This window comes from Coenobita brevimanus, chromosome 16, assembly GCF_032717465.1.
Source record: "Coenobita brevimanus isolate Jiangsu-jjx chromosome 16, ASM3271746v2, whole genome shotgun sequence".
Taxonomy (NCBI): Eukaryota; Metazoa; Arthropoda; class Malacostraca; order Decapoda; family Coenobitidae; genus Coenobita; species Coenobita brevimanus.
In genome coordinates, this window is record NC_136969.1 from 31511649 (window position 1) to 31531648 (window position 20000).

The window sequence follows — 20000 nt, forward strand, 5'->3', positions numbered from 1 at the left end:
GTAAGTCTTGGTGATGTCTGAATTTGCATTAGATAGATAGATAGATAGACAGATAGGTAGGTAAATACAAAAGTAGGTAAGTAGGTAGGTAGGCAGGTAGGGAGGGACGGGGGAGAGAGGGGATAGGGAGGGATAAGCTAATGTTTGTTTTCCTTCTCACGTGGCCGCCTCCCGACTCTCATCCGTAATTCCTAGCGCCGTCTGGGTTTGCATTAGGCACAGGTTCGTGGGACTCAGGGTACTCTGGAGGGCGAGTGGGTTGGAATAATCAGATCATGCCTGGGAATTTACACTAGTTAATGGAGCTTTCACCGATGTTTGGATTTTACTGTTTGAGCATCGGTGAAAAGTGTAAAGGATTAATTTATTTGTAGACCTACGCTCGTCTTTTCAGTTTCCTTAATGAGTAAAATCGCCTGTTTTTTTACCTGGGAACTTACTCTGCCTAATGGGGCTTTTACCTACGTCTGGACTGTAGTGTGTTTGAGCATAAGGGAGGGAGGAAGATAGTGACATCGTTCGAAAGTAGCTACAGTGCAAAATAAAATAATGTGTCACCGTGCAGAATGGTTGGAAGGATCAGAACTCTCCTGGAAATTTACTCAGCCGAATGGTGCCTTTACCGATGTCCGGATTTTAGTGTGTTTGAGCATCAGTGAGAAAAAAAAAAAAAAAAAGGAAAAGGATTTATTTATATGAAGCCCTACGATCGTCATTTCATTTTCCTTGATGTATAAAATCGCTTGTCTTAACCCTGTCATTTATCACCTAACCCTTGTTTTTTCCATATAAACAGGTGTGTTGGGGTCCTTGGTTAGGCTGCTCATTTCGACTTTAAAGGCAAGGGTGACCAGCCTCCCTCTTCCCCGAGTGGCATTATGAGAGCAGGACACCCCATCCTCCCCTCAGAAGGATATCTGTACAGAATTCACCAGTTGAAGCGTCCTAAGCCACTTGACCACCAGGCGTCATTTAAATATTTGGTTACTACCCAGCGTGCTTAATTGGTCTTGGGTTATAGGAAACCATTTGGCTTTTCACTCACTGTCGAGGCACCAGGAGAAAGAAAGAGAGAGAGAGAGAGAGAGAGAGAGAGAGAGAGAGAGAGAGACACACACACACACACACACACACACACACACACACACACACACACACAGCACTACATTGTCTGAGTGGATGATAACTGTCCCCAGAGACAGACAGACAGAGAGGAGGGGAGGCAGCACTACATTGGTTGGGTGATGGGCGCCCCACCAATTGGCCAAAAATATATATATGTATAAAATCATTAGCCAATCCTTGCTAAGAAATATCTCTGCCATCATTCACCCGTACTGTGCAACATTGCCAAGAATTTTAATTAGGTAAAAGCGTTCCAGCAGTACACAAGACAAATTAATCTCAGTTATTTGTCTCCTGTTTCCATATCTAACAAGCGAAACCCCAATTGGATAGTTGTGTAGTGTTTTTGTTGCGTCCAGAGGGAAGGCCAAATGCAGGGTGTACCATGCCCACCTACTTTACCTCTCTCTCTCTCTCTCTCTCTCTCTCTCTCTCTCTCTCTCTCTCTCATTCACTCCGTCGCTTTGCGATATAGGATCAAGGCCTTATAATGATATGTGATAAGTGGTGGGAATATACTCACAAAATCTCACAGATATACGCACAGTAGAATAGTACTAGTCGACCGCGTACCTGCGTCGGACCGTAATAGCCATAAATACGAGGGAGAGACCAGGCAGAGTACATAAAGGTAATTTTACTGGGACGACCTGTGAGTCAGAAGTGTGTCATTTAAGTGTTTATCCTGTAAATGATGATTGGTTTCCCCTTACAGTAATGCAGGGGTGGGTGCGGGTGTCAAAGGTGTCCGTTGTTTTGTTAGAGCTTTCTAGGTTTATATAATTAAACTAATGATTTTAAGTCCAACCTCAGACGACGAGTTATCAATTTTACTTTGCTAACACCAGACGAATATACAGTCCTCGCACCCCAAAGTTTGAAAGAGAGAGAGAGAGAGAGAGAGAGAGAGAGAGAGAGAGAGAGATTAAGCTGAACTCACTCCTGCAGTTTTAGGATTATCAAAACTTTGGCTGAATTTTTGCCAACCAATGTATCCCTTGCAGAATTATTCTCTGATTATGCGCACTTAGAGAAGAGTAAGTGAGGAGGGGGCGTGAGAATGAGAGTGAAAGGAGATGTTTATGAGGCCGTGAGAGTGAGAGAAGATGTAACTGTGAGTGTGTGTGTGTGTGTGTGTGTGTGTGTGAGAGAGAGAGAGAGAGAGAGGGAGAGTGTGTGTGTGTCTTTGAGGGGGTGTCTTTATGTTACTAGAGTGTCCACCATAAAAGTATTGGTCTAACATCCATTAAACGATTTTACTGATCTTTGAAGACACCACTAATACCCTCTTTAAAACAACTATTTTATTTCATTCTGTGCTGCCACCAGACGGTTATGTTAACCTAACGATAGACCTTTCGAAGTGGAGGAGATAACGCTCTCTGTGCATTTCCTTTAACTCTTCGTTTCTCCACCTGTAACTCTCCTGTACCTCACTCTGCGATGCGGCAGGTGTAGCTGTTGTGATGGAGTCGGTAATTATGTTTTCAGTAGCAAACACTCTCCTCAATGCCTGATTAGATTTGGATTGAAATTGTTGGGATGGGAAGTGATTTGATTCAGTGCAAGTCATAGGCTGAATGAGAGGACAAAGGAGGGTGTATGAATTATGTGCAAGAGATGGAAGGAGAATATAAGAGAGTGAGACGTTACCTCGTGAAAGCCAGGTCCGATTTCTGTCAAAATTTGCACATACATTGTTTGGAGGACTGGGAAGAAGTGTTCTGATTTTGGTGCTGATGGAGGTGAGGTCATGGTCAGGGTCAAGGTCAAAGTACGGGCTCGGCGGTGCTGTGTTTTCTGAGCACCACCATGTCTAAATCTTGTTCGCTTACTCTCACCCTGTCTAACTCTTCCTCGTTTCTCTAGCTGTAACTCTTCTTCATTTCTTCTCTTACTCTCACCCTTTCTAAATCTTCCTCATTTCTCAAACAGGAACTCTTCTTCATTACTACTGAAGCATAACTAATCAAGACCGGGTAGGATTGTACAAGAGAGTCTCAAGCTCCCCCTCTCACCCATTCCCCTCACCTCTTACCTCCCCCTCCCCCTCTTTCCCCTTACCTCTCTCGTCCCCTTACCTTCCCCCCTTTCTTACCCTCACCCCTTCCCAACCTCTCGAACTTGGTGTATCTCTTAAAGTTGTGCCATTAAATTTGTGTGATTTGCATAGGGACCCCTTGAGAAAGTTAGATTAGCGCTCTGTCGAACACGCCTCTCCCTGTGTCTGTATGATCCGGTATAATGTATTCTGCTTAATCTGACCTAATCTTTTGTCCCGCTCTGTCTTGTTCTCCTGAATTATATGTCCTAATCTTTTGTCCTACTCTGCTTTTTTCATTTTTCCTGTATAATGTGTCCTAATTTTTTGCCCTAATCTGTCTTGTCCATTTTTCCCTTATAATCTGTCCTAATCTTCTGTCCAAATCTGTCTTTTTCATTTTTCCCGTTTAATCATTTCTATTCCTTTGCCCTAATCTTTTTCATTTTCCCATATAATTTGTCCTAATCTTTTGTCCTAATATGTCTTGTTCGTTTTTCCTGTATAATCTTATCAAACCTTCTGTCCTAATCTGTCTTTTTCATTTTTCCCGTTTAATATGTCCTAATAATCTGCTCTAATCTGTTTTTATTTTTCCCGTATAATCTGTCCCAGTCCTTTGTCCTAATCTGTCTTGTCCATTTTCCTCGTTTAATCTGTCCTAATCTTTTGTCCTAATCTGTCTTGTCCATGTTTTCCATATAATCTGTCCTAATTCTTTGTCCTAATCATTCTTGTTTATTTTTCCCGTATAATCTGTCCTAACCTTTTGTCCTAATCATTCTTGTTTATTTTTCCCTTTTAAACTGACCTAATTGTTTGTCCTAATTTGTCTTGTTCGTTTTCATCCATATTTTTTACGTTTTTTTTTTCGAGTGTTAATCCTTTTGATCTAAACATTCTCTCTCTCTCTCTCTCTCTCTCTCTCTCTCTCTCTCTCTCTCTCTCTCTCTCTCTTCTTTTTTATCCTAATTTGTTTCTAATTTTTTTTTTTGTATTGCCTATCTTGTTTAGTACGGCCTAATTTCTCACTTCCTTCAACCCTCCGTTACGAAGCATTTTCTTTTAATTCTAGCTACCACCAGACAGTTTTATGAACCCCCTGTCCGTGTAACTCAGAAAGTATTCATTACAGACTCACGAAATTTCATATAGTTATGTGTCTTACAGTGAACTGGTGCCTTTTGATAGGTATAATGCTATCAGTAAAAAAAAAAAAAAAAAAAAAAAAAAAAATTCAATGCGACCTGCGCAAGGAATCTGAAGGGCCTAGGATATGTGTCCTCAAGGCGTTCACCTTAACCCACCTTGAAAAGATTGGGGAGAAGACCAGTATGTGCTCGGTTAGGTGTGCAGGGAGGTGGGGGTGTATGTACTTTGTTAGGTGGAAGGCTGCAACAGCGTAGCGTTGTCTCTGTTTTAGTTTATTTTTCCTACCTTCAGACGATTTAATTCAGCTGAAGAGAGAGCCAGTATCCCATGCTACGATACTACGTTATTAGTTCGTTATTAATGTATTTTTCCTGCCAGACGACTGCATTTAGCGTGAGAGGGAGCCGTTGTAGTAAGACTTAACGAAGTCTATACCCATTTGTTATTCCAAAAGGCCATACTCTCAGGGATTAAGGCCATTATCAGTACATACATACATATACATACATACATAGGCATAAAAACAGACTCTCAGACAGACAGACACAGACAGGCGGACATATAAAGCCTAACACACACAGATAGACAGATACACAGATTTAGAAGTAGATAGAATTTTGCTTTTATAATTTTCTTCTGTTATCTTGGAGTTTATTGTTTTCTTTCCTCCCATGGACCTCATCTATACACATCTATATAACATGCTGTCTGGACGTAATGGTAATAAGAATGTATTATGAAAGATGATCTGAGACTGATGAGGCTAATGAGGTTAATTTCCCTGCTGTCTTTCGTAACTAACTTCCAGATCATTAAATATTATCCTTGATTATAATGTAATTTTATGGTGTATTATTAATTATTTTGTCCTTGTTCTGCGTCATTTATTATCCTCTCAGTTCCATTATAATTACGTGTTTTAATCATCCAAATGCTTTTTGTCTTTCCTATATCTTTGTCATGATATTAATGTGAACTGTCATGCAGATTAATCGTTTTATATTTATCATCTCATTTGTTTTTATTGTTTTTTTTTATTTTTATGCCATCTCTTATATGTAAATTTTCGTTTTTTCTGCACTTTTTTATTTTGAGTGTCCTTACTTGGCACCATTTGTTGTTTGATTTACTCGTACGTATTTTGATTGTGTGCTGTAGTTGTTTAATGTTTGTGTATAAATTTTCGGCTTTTTGTTTCGTTTTAGTGTATTTCTCTCTCTCTCTCTCTCTCTCTCTCTCTCTCTCTCTCTCTCTCTCTCTCTCTCTCTCTCTCTCTCACACACACACACACACACACACACACACACACACACACACACACACACACACACACACACACACACACACACACACACACACACACACACACACACACACACATCTTTAGTATTCAGCTGAGAATGAATCACAGGAGCCTGCGGGTTAATATTATCAGTAATCACTATTAACCCTCTCATGGTGCGAACAACTCTGACATTTTATTCCAGCCAGTGTCAGACGATTTAAATCAACCGAGAATAAGCCATAGGAACATGAAGATAAATTATTTGGCTTCTGATTTTTCCATTCTCCTTTAATTATTTTTCATCCATTTTCTGCGCTGTCTTGCGTAATGTAAGACTGGACAGTTTATTATTCCACTCTGCTCTGATATTATGCATTCTTCTTTTAACTACTTGTATTTATATGTCCATCTCTTATTTAGTTTCTCTAATTACTGGTTTTCTCTCTTCTGTAATAACTTGTTTCCCCTGACTTAGTCTTTGTAAGTGTTTTGATTATTTCATGTACACTATCTGCCTATCTGTCTGTCTACCTATCTATATATATAATCTGAGTGTGTGTGTGTGTGTGTTTGTGTGTGTGTGTGTGTGTGTGTGTGTGTGTGTGTGTGTGTGTGTGTGTGTGTGTGACATTTTTAGTTTTTTAGGTATTTGTACATTAATACGAGTGTACATAAAACAGTAAATACAAAAAAAAATGTTCAAAAACCTTCTTGTTAATGCAGCCGGATACAGGTTGCGTGTCAGCCTTGATTAGATCGATAGTCATATACAATTTTGGATTATAATTTTTACCTTGTGACCCATACTTCAAGATGAAGAAGCCAAAACTATTAACTCTAAAAATAATAATAATAATAACAACTTGTACCATGAAAACATTTTTCGCCGCATCTGGTTCTTTCCCTTTGCAGGATAATTGTGACGTCATTTTGGTGACACAGCAAATGTTCCTTACCTGTAATGCTATCTTCACAGGGTGTGCTGCTCCTTCCCTGCCCCCCCTCCCCCGTGCACCAACATCTCAATCCATTCTATCCACTCCTGTTAACCCATACCACTTTTTTCATTTTCCTCCGTCCCACCGTTCCACCCTTTACTGTGAGACTGGTTTGAAGTTACCGTAGGCATTGTAGTTTGGCTTGTAACTCTTTGGATGAAAATTACATATCTAATTCTTTGTTTCGGTGAACGTCAGATAGTTATGTTCAGCCCAGAGAGTCCATAGCACCTACGATGATAAACAACTTTTTTTTTTTTCTTATGTTTCAGCTCATGCCAGAGGATTTTTCATTCAGCTAAAGAGAACCTCACCGTTGTCAGCGAATTCAGGGAGTCCACACTGTCTAAGGTACGGTGTGTGTGTGTGTGTGTGTGTGTGTGTGTGTGTGTGTGTGTGTGTGTGCGTGTGCGTGTGTTTTACTCTTCATATAGATAGATGTATAGATAGATAGATTGATTGATATCTCTGCGCAGTGTCTAGTAAGATAAAATACAGTATATAAATCTTATTTTAATTCCTCAATGTCATGGCAACTTTCATATGTATACTGAGTACCACCTGACGCTTATTAATGACTTTGGAATAGCAAATATTGAGAAGCTTAAAACGTTTCATATAGGATTTTTTTTTTTTTTTTGGTTTTGCAGATGCTTTTAATGGGTGGGAATTCGTTTATTTAGAGTTTTTATAGCACCTCTCTTTACAGTAACTTTTATCATATTAACTAACTACCTACCAGTGATAGCTTTTAATGTGGCATCTTATTATTTCTGATTCCCCTTTACTATTTCGTTCGCAGGATTTTTTTTTTTTCCGAGGAATAAACTCGTTACTTATACACTTGTGTCTTTGGTATTAACACTAAAAAATATTGTCCACGTTGTATGTAATATCTAGCGTATTATTTTATTGAGACAGAGGTTGATGAGGAGGAGGATCATAAGTAATAATAAGTTTAACGATGACAGTAATAATAAAGATGACGGTGATGATCGTATAGTTGATGGTATTTCGTCATGTGAGTCCAAAATTCAGAGTAATTTTACTGAGCTGTGTTTTACTTCATCATCCACTGAATGACGTTTTTTTTCATTGACAGTCAACATTTCATCCTGACATCTAATTTCACGATGATTTTCCACGTGTGTTATGCCTCTACGATTTTGCTTTCTGCCCTTGCGTGTTGCTGCTTTGATCTTCGTTTTCCTTGCCGTCACTCTGAAGTTTTTTCCAATCATACTGATCTCTAATTTTTTCGTGGTGTGATTGTGTGTCCATGAATATTCTGGGATTATTTTGGGAGTGTTATGTCTCACTGGTTGGTATCTCTCTCTCTCTCTCTCTCTCTCTCTTTCTCTCTCTGTTTTACATATATATCTCTGCACACACACACACACACACACACACACACACACACACACACACACACACACACACACACACACACACACACACACACACACACACACACACACAGATTACTCGTACTTGTGACACTAATAAATTCAACGTACACTCAGGCTTTCGTTCGCGACATAGGATTAAGAGAGTTATTATGCAGGCGTGAAAAGCGTCCTGGCTGATAATCCATCCTTGTTGCAGACGCCAGAATATCCACATTTATATACGCCTGAAATAGTTGCGTAATTCTGAGGATTATACAGTGAATAGGCTAAGTGTCGTGTGGTCTCTCTCTCTCTCTCTCTCTCTCTCTCTCTCTCTCTCTCTCTCTCTCTCTCTCTCTCTCTCTCTCTCTCTCTCTCTCTCTCTCTCTCTTTCTCTCTCTCTCTCTCAGGTGTAGTGTAATTAACCTGTGATAGATCTCTTGCATGGAAACGATATCAAATTCTATATCTAACATATCCAGTTTGAATAATTACGTAGAGGAAGTAGTGAAAGGGGGGTAGAGAGGAGGGGGAGACCGAGGATGAGATGGAAGGGTGGGGCGGAGAGTAACTTATGAGGGAGGGGATGGATATTGGATAGGGCAGCCTGATCGCGGAGGACAGGGTGACATGGAGGCGATTTGTTTGGGCCACTCCCTTCCGAGAATTAAGGCGACAAACAAGTAAACATTGATAGATAGACAGGTAAATAGATAGATGGAAACAGACAGACAGACAGATAGACAGGCAGATAGATAGATAGATAGATAGATATACAGTCAGAAAGACAGGCAGGCAGACAGAGAGACACAGACAGACAGAAAGAAAGACAGATAGATATTTAGACAGAAATTCGGCGATTTACATGGATGCGATTGTCTTGGACCATCCCTTCTGAGAATTAACTTGACAAACATAAATAGATTAGATAGGTAGATAAATAGATAGATAGATAGATAGAGGTATTACGCATGCCCGGAGGTAACGCACTAGTTTACGCTCCAGATTTATAACGAAAAGAACCACATAAGCACTTAATCTGACAAACGATGACGAGTACAAAGCAGGGATAAGTAGTCAGTGCTTAGTACAGTGGCACAGTAATGCGTCCAGTAGGGTTTACAGTGGTAGTACACGCGAGCACATTACCAAGGGTTAGCATGTAATTTTCAAGGGACGTTAGTTTCAGAAAAATGGATAAATGTAATCTTAAATATGCAGTTTTTTTTGTTATTCAGTTTTCTCTGTTTACTTTCTCCTTGTGTTTTAAATTTACGATCTTTTTTTGTTATTTTTATCCCTTTTTTATTATTTTTAAAATGTGAAATACCAGGCGAAATTATCTTATATTTCTTCCTTGTCTTTTTTTTTTTTCAATCCATGTAACATAATTGATATCCTCATTTTGCGTGGATAAAGGATGTGTTTTTATAAAGAAGAGAATGGGCTGTTTCTTCACTCCTTTTTCACCATCATCGTTATTAATTATTATTATTATTATTATTATTATTATTATTATTTTTGTTCTTGTTGTTGTTATTTGTATTAATTATTATTATTATTATTATTATTATTATTATTATAATGTTGTTGTTATTTATTATCATCGTTCTTATTATTATTTCGAGAGGGGGAGAGAGAGAGAGAGAGAGAGAGAGAGAGAGAGAGAGAGAGAGCTGTGTTAAAATGTACAGTTCAATTGAAATTCTATTATTACATTTCAGGTAAGAGGCAAAAATCGTGGAAGCTGAGTGGTGGACATCAGGAGGAGGAGGAGAAGTGAGTAATGGAGAGAGAGAGAGAGAGACAGAGAGTAATATCCTGTAGTTTCATGTTATTCTGTTTCCTAGAAGAGAGGCAGATAGACTGACAGTCAGGAAACGAGAGAGAGAGAGAGAGAGAGAGAGAGAGAGAGAGAGAGAGAGAGAGAGAGAGAGAGACATTTCCCGTAGTTTCATGTTACTCTTCAGTATATCAGAGCCAAAATATCCTCGACAAGATATACTTATACGCTCCACAATTCACAGACACTGTCGTAACGTATATCCGTCCAGGTAATATATATAATGTTGCACCTGTCTAATTAGCTTGAATATTAATGTGGCTCTAGCTCTCTAATTACGCCAGGTCCATAGAGAGGTATCATTACGTGTGTCTTATTTATTTCTCTCGAGTGGTTGAAATTAGGCCTTTTCTTTTCGTCATCTTCATTTAGTCTTCTTGTGGTTGGGAGAAATTTAGTATAGTATTCCAGTTTCAGACGATTTTGTCCAGCTGAGGGTGAGTCGCTGAGAATGTTTGTACTGGTATCGTTACCCTCTCATGCTCAGGAAAATTCTTGTGCAATATTTCATCCATCTCCAGACGATTTTATTCAGCCAACAGTGAATCGTAGGAGCCTGATACGATGTTATTTAGGAGATTCATAGGGGCCTGAGGTTAGGCCTGAGGTTAGTAAAAACCATCCATCCATCATCTAATCCTACATTGCCCCATGAGGAGCGTCGGAGCCCGGGGCTAGGCAGTTGGTCCCGACATTTAAGATGAGAGTGAAAACCATGTGTTATTAATTTTTCGTGACAGTGTTAACTATGATTATTTATCATTTTAGGATGATTTAAGTAATACCTATAATCACAGCGTTCTACACATTCAGTATTTTGCCTGGATTTACTCTCATGGAATTTCAGCTCAATCCCTGGTCAGTTAATGAACGCGAATTATTTAGCCAGCATTAACGCTACGGCCGCTCTGAATAGCACCATTTTTATTTGATTATTGCAATCAACGGACGATTTTAATTAGATCAGGGTAACTTTTCGAATAGGAGGGGTTAGATATGGCATTATCAGCCTCCTTTAGTACCAGGATGCATTCATAATCTGAACAAAATCGTCTGGAAGCAGCAACAGCACAGTGAAATTAATCCCGATCTACTTAGAGAATAATTCACCTTGATTATTCTTTGACAGCTTAACGTGATTCATATAATATCATGGTTCTGTTCAAAGCAGCCTACACATTCAGTACTGTAATGCTGCGTGAAAATACTGCCACGGAATTTCAGCTCAGTCCCTGCTTTGCTAATGGATGGGAATTATTTAGCCGGCATGAGAGCTACAGTCATTCAAAATGCTATCATAGTTTTTTTAGTGAAACGTTTTGAGGCAGATGGTGAAACGTTTGAAAGCCGTCCCCCAGTAAGTTAACGTTTTTGTGTGTGTGTGTGTGTGTGTGTGTGTGTGAGAGAGAGAGAGAGAGAGAGAGAGAGAGAGAGAGAGAGAGAGAGTGAGTGCTGTTTTTATCCGTTCACTAAATGGAAATATATTTTGCATCTGAAACTTCGAAAGAACAAGATCTTCATATTGACTAACCTTTAAGTTTCTGTGGAAGAGACAAGATCTGCGGATTAACAGCCTTAAGTCCTTTCTTATTTACATTTAAAAGATAAGAGATAGTATGTCTGATTCATAAGAAGTGCTGACAGCTACTGCAATCTTCCGGAAGCCATGGATCAACTATTAAAGCTAGTTTTTAGGGCGAAAGTATGGTTGGCAGTATCTGATCCTGGGTTAGCATCAGTGTGTAGCCGAGGGACAGCATATAGATAGATAGATAAGTATGCATAAACGTTTAATAAAACAAAACATCATCTGACATTACAACCCAAGTAATTTTAATGTTCATGCCATTAGGGGCACATCAGTGTAAATGAATATTGCATATATTTTTCCCTCTGTAACACTGCCATGGTCGCGACAGCTCTGTATTCATTTTACTTTATATTGGCCTAAAATTGTCATCACTCCATCTTGAATGCTGAGTTGTAAGAACAGACTGACTCTAGATTATAATGCTTGTCACAGAGGAGTGCTGTGTAAAGTACGTAGAGCAGTAGCATTGTCACTCTTTTGACTTTAACTTGGCCTAAAATTGACATCTCTCCATCTTGAATACTGAGTTGTAAGAATAGATTGACACTAGATTATGATGCTAGTCACAAAGAAGTGCTATTTAAATTATGTATACAGCATTGTCTCATTCTGCCACATGGCTGAATGAAATGAGCTGCAGGATGGCGAAAATATGGGGCAAATTAGAGTCAAGATTGTATTGTATTCTCCTACAGGAAATGGCAGACGTTTTATTGGGCGATGGGTGAGTCTTGGGGGTGAGGGAATGTTTTTGCTGTCACATTTAACTCCCTCATGACCGGAACGGCTCTTGCATTTTATTCCAGTTAACGATCGACGATTTTACTCAGCTTAAAGGGAGTCAAAGAAACCTAAGGCTCGTATTGTTTGCAGTTAAGGATGCTCCGTAGTACCTCATCCTTAGCGTTTTATTTTTTGATCTATCTATCTATTGCCAGACACCTTAATTCCGTAAGGGGTGGCCACAACCAAATCGCCTCCATGTCGCCCTGTCCCCCGCCGTTGCACTGCCCTCCTCCCAGCTCACACACCCCTCTATCATATTTTTTTTTACGTGGTTGATTAATACCCATTTGTACGTTATTTATGTAGAGTAGGGCTATAATGGAAGGGTTTATGTAGGACAGAAGATAACAGTATGGTGTAAGAAAAGAAATAAATCAGTTAGGAAAAGGTGATAGGGAGCTGCCTAAACCGCCGAGAATCCGAGCATGAATAAATATTTGTGAAGTAAGGCAGTTGTTATATTTATATTTATCGTCCAGAGAGTTTGATAAAAATGAGCATCAGTTATTTTATTATTACTATTTTGTATTGATAAAAATAAGCATTAAAGCTTTATTCTTTCTGTTCTGCATTCTGTAGTCTAAATTCTCTCGTTAAACTTGTGAAAATTGAGCTTGAACTTTATATTCTGTCTTCGTTAGAAATACTCGGATTGGAAAATGGGGAGTGTTGTACATTTTATATATTTTGATTTCTAAATAAGCATTGGCATATATGAACTTGTGCGTATATACATTTTCATGGTTAAAAATACGTGTATGTAAGAGAGGGAGTGTGAGTTGGGGTAGGCAGTGAAATGGCAGGTGGACAGGGCGAGATGAAGGCGACTTAGCACTGGAATATGTGAACTTGTGTGTATATATATTTTCATGGTTAAAAATACGTATATATGTGAGAGGGAGTGTAAGCTGGGGTAGGCAGTGAAATGGCAGGGGACAAGGTGAGATGGAGGCGATTCATTTATGGCCACCCCTTACGGGATTAAGGCGTCTGGCTATAGATAGATAGAAAGACATAAACAGATAGAAAATTATAGTCGCAAGAGAGTGCCCTGTGACATTCAGAATTACGTTAAAAATGTTACTTCATAGGTAAACTGAATATTTATTTATTTTTTTTTTGAAATATAGAAACTGGATGAACGTATTTACAGCATAAAATGTACAGTGATAAAACGGTGGTATATATCATGCAATTATTTCATCGTTAAAGGCATATTGCATGGTGGTTGTGTGGGTGTGGGTGTGGGTGTGGGTGTGGGTGGGTGTGTAGATAGATAAATCGATATAGATTGACTGAGTGATTGATTTATCGAGATATTATTATGTATGTTTGTAGGTAGAGAAATATAGATAGATAGATAGATAGATAGATATTTGCTTGTATGTATGTACAGTATATATGTATGTATGTATGTATATTTTTGCAGGTATGTAGGTATGTATGTATGTTTGTATGTATGTATTTATGTATGTATGTATGCATAAATAGCGAGCTGTATCATTTCCAACATTAAAATCACGCGATAAATTATATATATTTGTAAGGGAAATACAGCTGTATATCCCCGTCATTCCAGCTGTCCCGTTAAGCCCCGACTGGAAATTACTGACGATATCTATATGAATATCATTAATTTGGAGCCCCTCATTAATGCCAAGCTATTACGGGTCTGAAGGCCTGATATGTTTGTTGACGATGCTTGTGTGGACGATGTTATGGGCAAATGAATGGCTGTTGTTACTACCGCTTTGATTGTTACGTTGTTACGGGTAATTGTTGTGCATTTGGTGTTATCCTGGGTATTGTTGGAATTTATTGGTATTTTCATTAGCCTCGTTGATCATGCCAAACGGCAGGTATACACAAGGGGAATATAGAGAATAACTGTACGATTTACTAGAGTTTATTTGGTATTGTCATAGCTGGAGATAAATCATTCTAAACTCCCTGCATACAGGAGACGAGTAAAGAGGAATACAATATGACATTAGAATTTATTTAGTACTTTTATTGTTGTGATTGATCCTACTAAACTTCCGGGATATTAGGGAGGAAATATGAGCAACAGAAAGGGTAATTACAACAGGACAAGTGCCTCATATGTAAAGGTAATACTCAGTCACTTATTAACGCTTAGGGGTCACCAGAGGCTTTGTGTATAGATGTCTTGCTATCCATCCTTCACGTACTCACCGTCTTCTTACCCCAGTTATGAATGATGCAGTGAATGTAAGAATCGGCTTGCATGCCATCCATCCATCCATCTATCTGCTCACCATCTTATTTCCTGTCATGAGTGATGCAGTGAAAGTACGCAATTTCGTCACATACCCAGGTATTCAGTTAAACCCTCCAACCATGCATCCACCCACCATCTCTTCATCCATCCATTCATCCATTTACTCACGTCTTAGTGTCCTCTGTATGAACTATGCGGCGTAGGTAAGAGCCGTCACTTCGTCAAACCCATCATCATTCCATCCATGCATCCATCCATCCATCCATCCATCCACCTACCCATCATCATCCATCCATCCACCTACCCATCATCATCCATCCATCCATCCACCTACCCATCATCATCCATCCATCCACCTACCCATCATCATCCATCCATTCATCCACCTACCCATCATCCATCCATCCATCCATCCATCCATCCATCCATCTACTCACCGTCTTGTTGCCTCTGTTATGAACGATGCAGTGAAGGTAGGCTATATCATCCTTCAGAGCCGTCACATTCTGGGGCGGGGAGGGGTCGAACTTTGGCCCCGGAGAGTTGGGTTCCCAAGGTAGGGGGCGCCTCTCCCCTCCCGGCGACGGTGAGGGCTCCGGGGGGCCTCGAACGACGCCATTCCCGTAGTACATAGCACCTAGGAATTTGCCCCAGGTGGGTGTGCCTGTGAGGGTAAGAGAAAGGAATGTGAGGATTTGGATAAAGAGATGTATGGAATGATCATGAAAATACCAGTGACTACAGTATTGGTGTCGAAGGAAGGAAGGAAGGAAGGAAGGAAGACAGGAAGGAAGGAAGGAAGGAAGGAAGGAAGGAATAATGAAGAACTAGCATCAAACCGTAATATGGCTATACCGCACTAAGGCAGAAGGGAGAGGGGGAATAATCATATTAAATGCATGATGTGAATGATGTGAAGAGAAGTAAGAAAAGCAATATTGTAAACAAACATTGGAGAGTCACCTAGGAAATCAGTAAGCTGTGGAGGGCGACGTAGTGAGGAAAGGAAGGGGAAAGTTGAGAGACGGTGTTGAGTATATTGGTGTCGAGTAAGTCAGGATGATGAGCACGAACATAATCATGAAAAACAATGATGGAAATTAAATACGATGAAGACGAAGATAAAGATATTGATGATGATTGTTTAGCACGATGATGACGAAGATAATTATAAATTCCATGGTCGTAATATTGACGATGATGATGGTAACAAACATCTTTAAAATTAATATTCAACACCAGCATCAAAACATTACAACCCCGATAACCACGAATCGTCGAGAGGGTCAATGGCACGATATGAAATGCGTCCCCGTTATCCAAAATCAGGCTTGTTTATCAGAAAATGTGGTTGATTACGTTGGTGGGTCGGAATTCTGGCGGTGGCAGGTTTGGGGGGGGAGGGGAGGTGTTGTTTGGGGGTACAACAATTTTTTGCCGAAATTTAATGGGTTTTTGTGGTGCGGCGTTTAAGGTTGAATGCACTTGTTTATACGCCACGCACTCGCACGCGCTGATAAAAAGACTATACGGGAGCGCGCGCGCACGCACACACACACACACACACACACACACACACACACACACACACACACACACACACACACACACACACACACACACGCGCGCGCGAGAGAGAGAGAGAGAGAGAGAGAGAGAGAGAGAGAGAGAGAGAGAGAGATTTTTTCGTTGGAATTCAGAACACGATGATTAAATATAATTATTTAGGTGAAGTTTAAGGTCGAGCACACAACGAGATATCAAAAACATTATCATTTGTTCGATAGGTTGTTTTTTTTCAACCCTAGGCTTCTCTGAACGTGAACCCAGTGGACTGCAGGGAACCGGCCACTCCAACCGGTCGCTCCTGGATATTATTTAGTCTTTTGTTGAGGTTTTGTTGAAGAATTGATTGTGTTGTGATCGTGCATGAGGTGAAAAAGTGTGTTTGTGGTGTGTGTGTGGGGAGGGGGGGTATTGTAGTGTGGGGGGTGGATTGTAGTGTGTAGGGGTGTATTGTATGAGGTGGTGTATTGTAGGTGGGGGTATATTGTAGGGTGAGGGTGGATTGTAGTGTGGAGGGGTGTACTGTAGTGTGGGGGTGAATTGTAATGTGAGGGGGTATTGTAGTGTGAGGTGTATTGTAGTGTGGGGGGTGGACTGTAGGGTGGAGGGGTGTACTGTAGTGTGGGGGTGTATTATAGGGTAGGGGCGTATTGTGGGCATAGTGGATCGTTTGTGGGTTATACTGTATTTTGTTTTGGTAATGTAGTAGGGAAGGGTAGTAGAGAAGGATAGGGGAGGGTTTAATAGTAGTGGGTATTATATTCGTACAGGCATCCCTGCAACACTTCCCTGCCTGGTTTATTTCTGCATATGAAACTTATTTCTCTCTCTCTCTCTCTCTCTCTCTCTCTCTCTCTCTGCAAAATGGATAAAGCCTTTTCCCTTTATCATTCATGTGCCTTCCAATGTGACTGACTTAGAATTGGATTTAAAACTGTAAATTGTCTGATAAATGGATGACTGAATGAAAGCTTAGTAGAGTGTCAAAGAGGGATAGAAGAAGTTGTTAAAAGCACCCCAGGGAGATTTGTGAATGTTTTAACGTTTGTTGAATAGATTGAGGACGATGGAAAAGCAAAGTTGATAGGTGCAGCGTTGTATGAGGATAATTCTCTCTCTCTCTCTCTCTCTCTCTCTCTCTCTCTCTCTCTCTCTCTCTCTCTCTCTCTCTCTCTCTCTCTCTCTCTTTGCTTAGATTATACCTCTACTATTAAACAGTACCTACGAAGATCACGCAAACTTTCTTGAGATTCGAAATGACCGTATTAATATTATCTTTGTTGGAATAGTAATAATGTTGCTTGTGATGATGGTGGAAAGTGTGATAATGTTGTTAGTGGTGGTGATGTAATGATGATAATGATTACAGTGATGATGGTGGTAATATTGTGATGACATTGATGATGGTAATTGTAATGATGGTAACCATGGTGCTGTTGCTAATGATGATGGTGATGATAATGATGATGATTTACATTTGTTTAATCAGAAAAAGCCATTTATACATATTCGGAAGCATTAGCATTGAGTACCAATTGAAATCGATGTTCTAATTAATGGGATTAGATATGCAGATCCCGTTAATGTATTTACTGCTTGTATGGTTAATGGGCCGCCTCTCACAGCATGCGGCGTTAGATAGACAGACAAATAGATAGACAGATAGACGGATGGATGGATAGTTGGCAGACAGGTAAATGGATATGTGAGTTTACGCACGTTTGATGGGAACTTTGTTTTGTTAGACTGTAGCATAAGGTAGTTCGATAGATAGAGGTAAATAGAAGATAAATACATAAATAGATAGAAGATAGGCATATAGATAGATTGATGGAATGAGTGATTGGTTGGGTTGGTTGGTTGGTTGACAGATAGATAGACGGATAGATACATTGATTGATTGAACAGACAGAGTAGGGTTGCCCTCATTGAAAATAAGGTTAAACTGCTAACTTAATTTAGGAAGAAGAATGGAATAATTGAATGAAGGATGGGTAGATTGATAGCATGATATGTAGGGTAATAAAGTTATATCGAGTTAATGTTTACAGCATTCGAGCAGGTGAAGGAGTAAATGAGCAGGTAGATGAACTTATTAGATTGTATGCTGGTAATGGGAGATAGATGGTTAATTAGTAGATAGATAGGTAAGTTGATAGGAAGGTAGACAGATAGATAGAGAATGATAGATTGATAGATATGTAGGTAGTTCAGTTGATAGGTAGATACATAGGTGTCAGAAGGTGATAATGTTACCTATAGATTGATTGACAGGTAAGCTGGTTGGTAGATAGATTGATAGATAGATAGATAGATATTAGTTGGAAATAATCTTACCTTACAGATTTGTGTTATATTCCTGGATTAATAGATACACTGATAGATAGATAGATAGGATGAATGCTAACCATTGCTGGATGATTGAAAGGATATAGACAGACATACCGAGTGATTGATTGTTATGTTTGTATTGTGTGTGTGTGTGTGTGTGTGTGTGTGTGTGTGTGTGTGTGTGTGTGTGTGTGTGGTTTACGTCCGCAATAAATGGCGTGTATGTGTGTTTATGTGTATTTACGTCTATAATAAAATGTGATTGTGTGTGTGTGTGTGTGTGTGTGTGTGTGTGTGTGTGTGTGTGTGTGTGTATTTGATTTACGCCTCAGACTTCGATCATTGTTAATAAATTTCAACTTTTGATGGTAAATATGCCGTACTTTCAGAAGATAAGTTTTTCAACCTTAAATAAACCCATTACTAAAAAAAAAAAAAAAAAAAAAATTCCCAGCACTTATAAAAAAAAAAAAAACACTTATAAATAATGGATTTTCTATTGAGGAGATCGAACGCGACTCATTAACATTTGTAATTATTTTCAAAGCGGCCGCATTATAGGTTTACCGAGGCCTCTTCCTAAGCTGATTATATTTTCACGGGGAATTTGTGACCGGGATAGCGTGGGTAATTAATCTGAAATGAGCGTGACAGGAATGATGATTTTATGTGAGGCCCTTGTGATTAATTACATTTTAATTAACCCCATCATTACGAGGACGTGTTACATTTACAGCAGCTGCCACCTGACGATTTTATTCAGCTTAGGAAGGATCTCTAGTTAGGGAATGGGTTAGTGAAGGTTGTATTCAGCTGCTGAAGAAAATGATGCTACTCACAGACGATTTTATTCATCTCAAGACGATTTTTATTCATCTCCAGTTTTATTCATCTCCAGACGCTTTTATTAACCTGGCGATTTTATTAATCTCCAGACGATTTTATTCATCTGGCGATTTTATTAATCTCCAGACGATTTTAATCATCTGACGATTTTATTAATCTCCAGACGATTTTTATTCATCTTTGAACGATTATATTCATCTCCAGACTATTATATTCATCTCCAGACGATTTTATTCACCTCTAGACGATTTTATTTCCAGACGATTTTATTAATCTCCAGACGATTTTATTGATCTCCAGACGATTTTACTCAACCAAGGAGAGACGTCGATGTTAGTGAAAGAGTTAATGAGCACTAAATTTTACTAATGTTCGAAAAATCTCTTTAGAGCTGAATGAAAGAGTCTGATGGAAGAAGTATTAGAATATAATTGAAGGGCTTAGTGTGTGGAAATATAAATACAGCTTGATTATTTAGTTTATAATGAAGAGGTAAAGGATGTTTTGTAAATAATATTGTATAGGAATTGTGAACCCTCCTTTATCTCTTCATTGGAAACTAAATCATCATATTTTATTTATATTTCCACTCATTAACCACTTCAATGACGTATAGGTATTTGTGGCTTTAATTTGTGGAAGGAATAACAGTAAGGGTTGTAGGAGGTCGGTGACAAGGATGGTTGTGATAGAAGAGAGAGAAAGATGCATCATTGTGGCGAAGAGACAGGCTGATGGAAGTTTGTGAGGGGAATGTTTCAATGAACTTTGGGCACCGGAAAAGTCTTCATTTTATTCTGGCCATA

General features: G+C 39.3%; 1 protein-coding gene across 1 annotated transcript in view; it reads right to left on the bottom strand.

Moving 5' to 3' along the window:
* The window catches only part of LOC145391040 (uncharacterized), a 164723-nt gene that overhangs the window by 114964 nt on the left and 29759 nt on the right, over positions 1-20000 (bottom strand). Inside the window, exon 3 of the mRNA XM_080265773.1 lies at positions 14889-15115. Coding sequence (XP_080121899.1) covers positions 14889-15115 — 227 coding nt within the window. The remainder of the gene's footprint in view (positions 1-14888; positions 15116-20000) is intronic.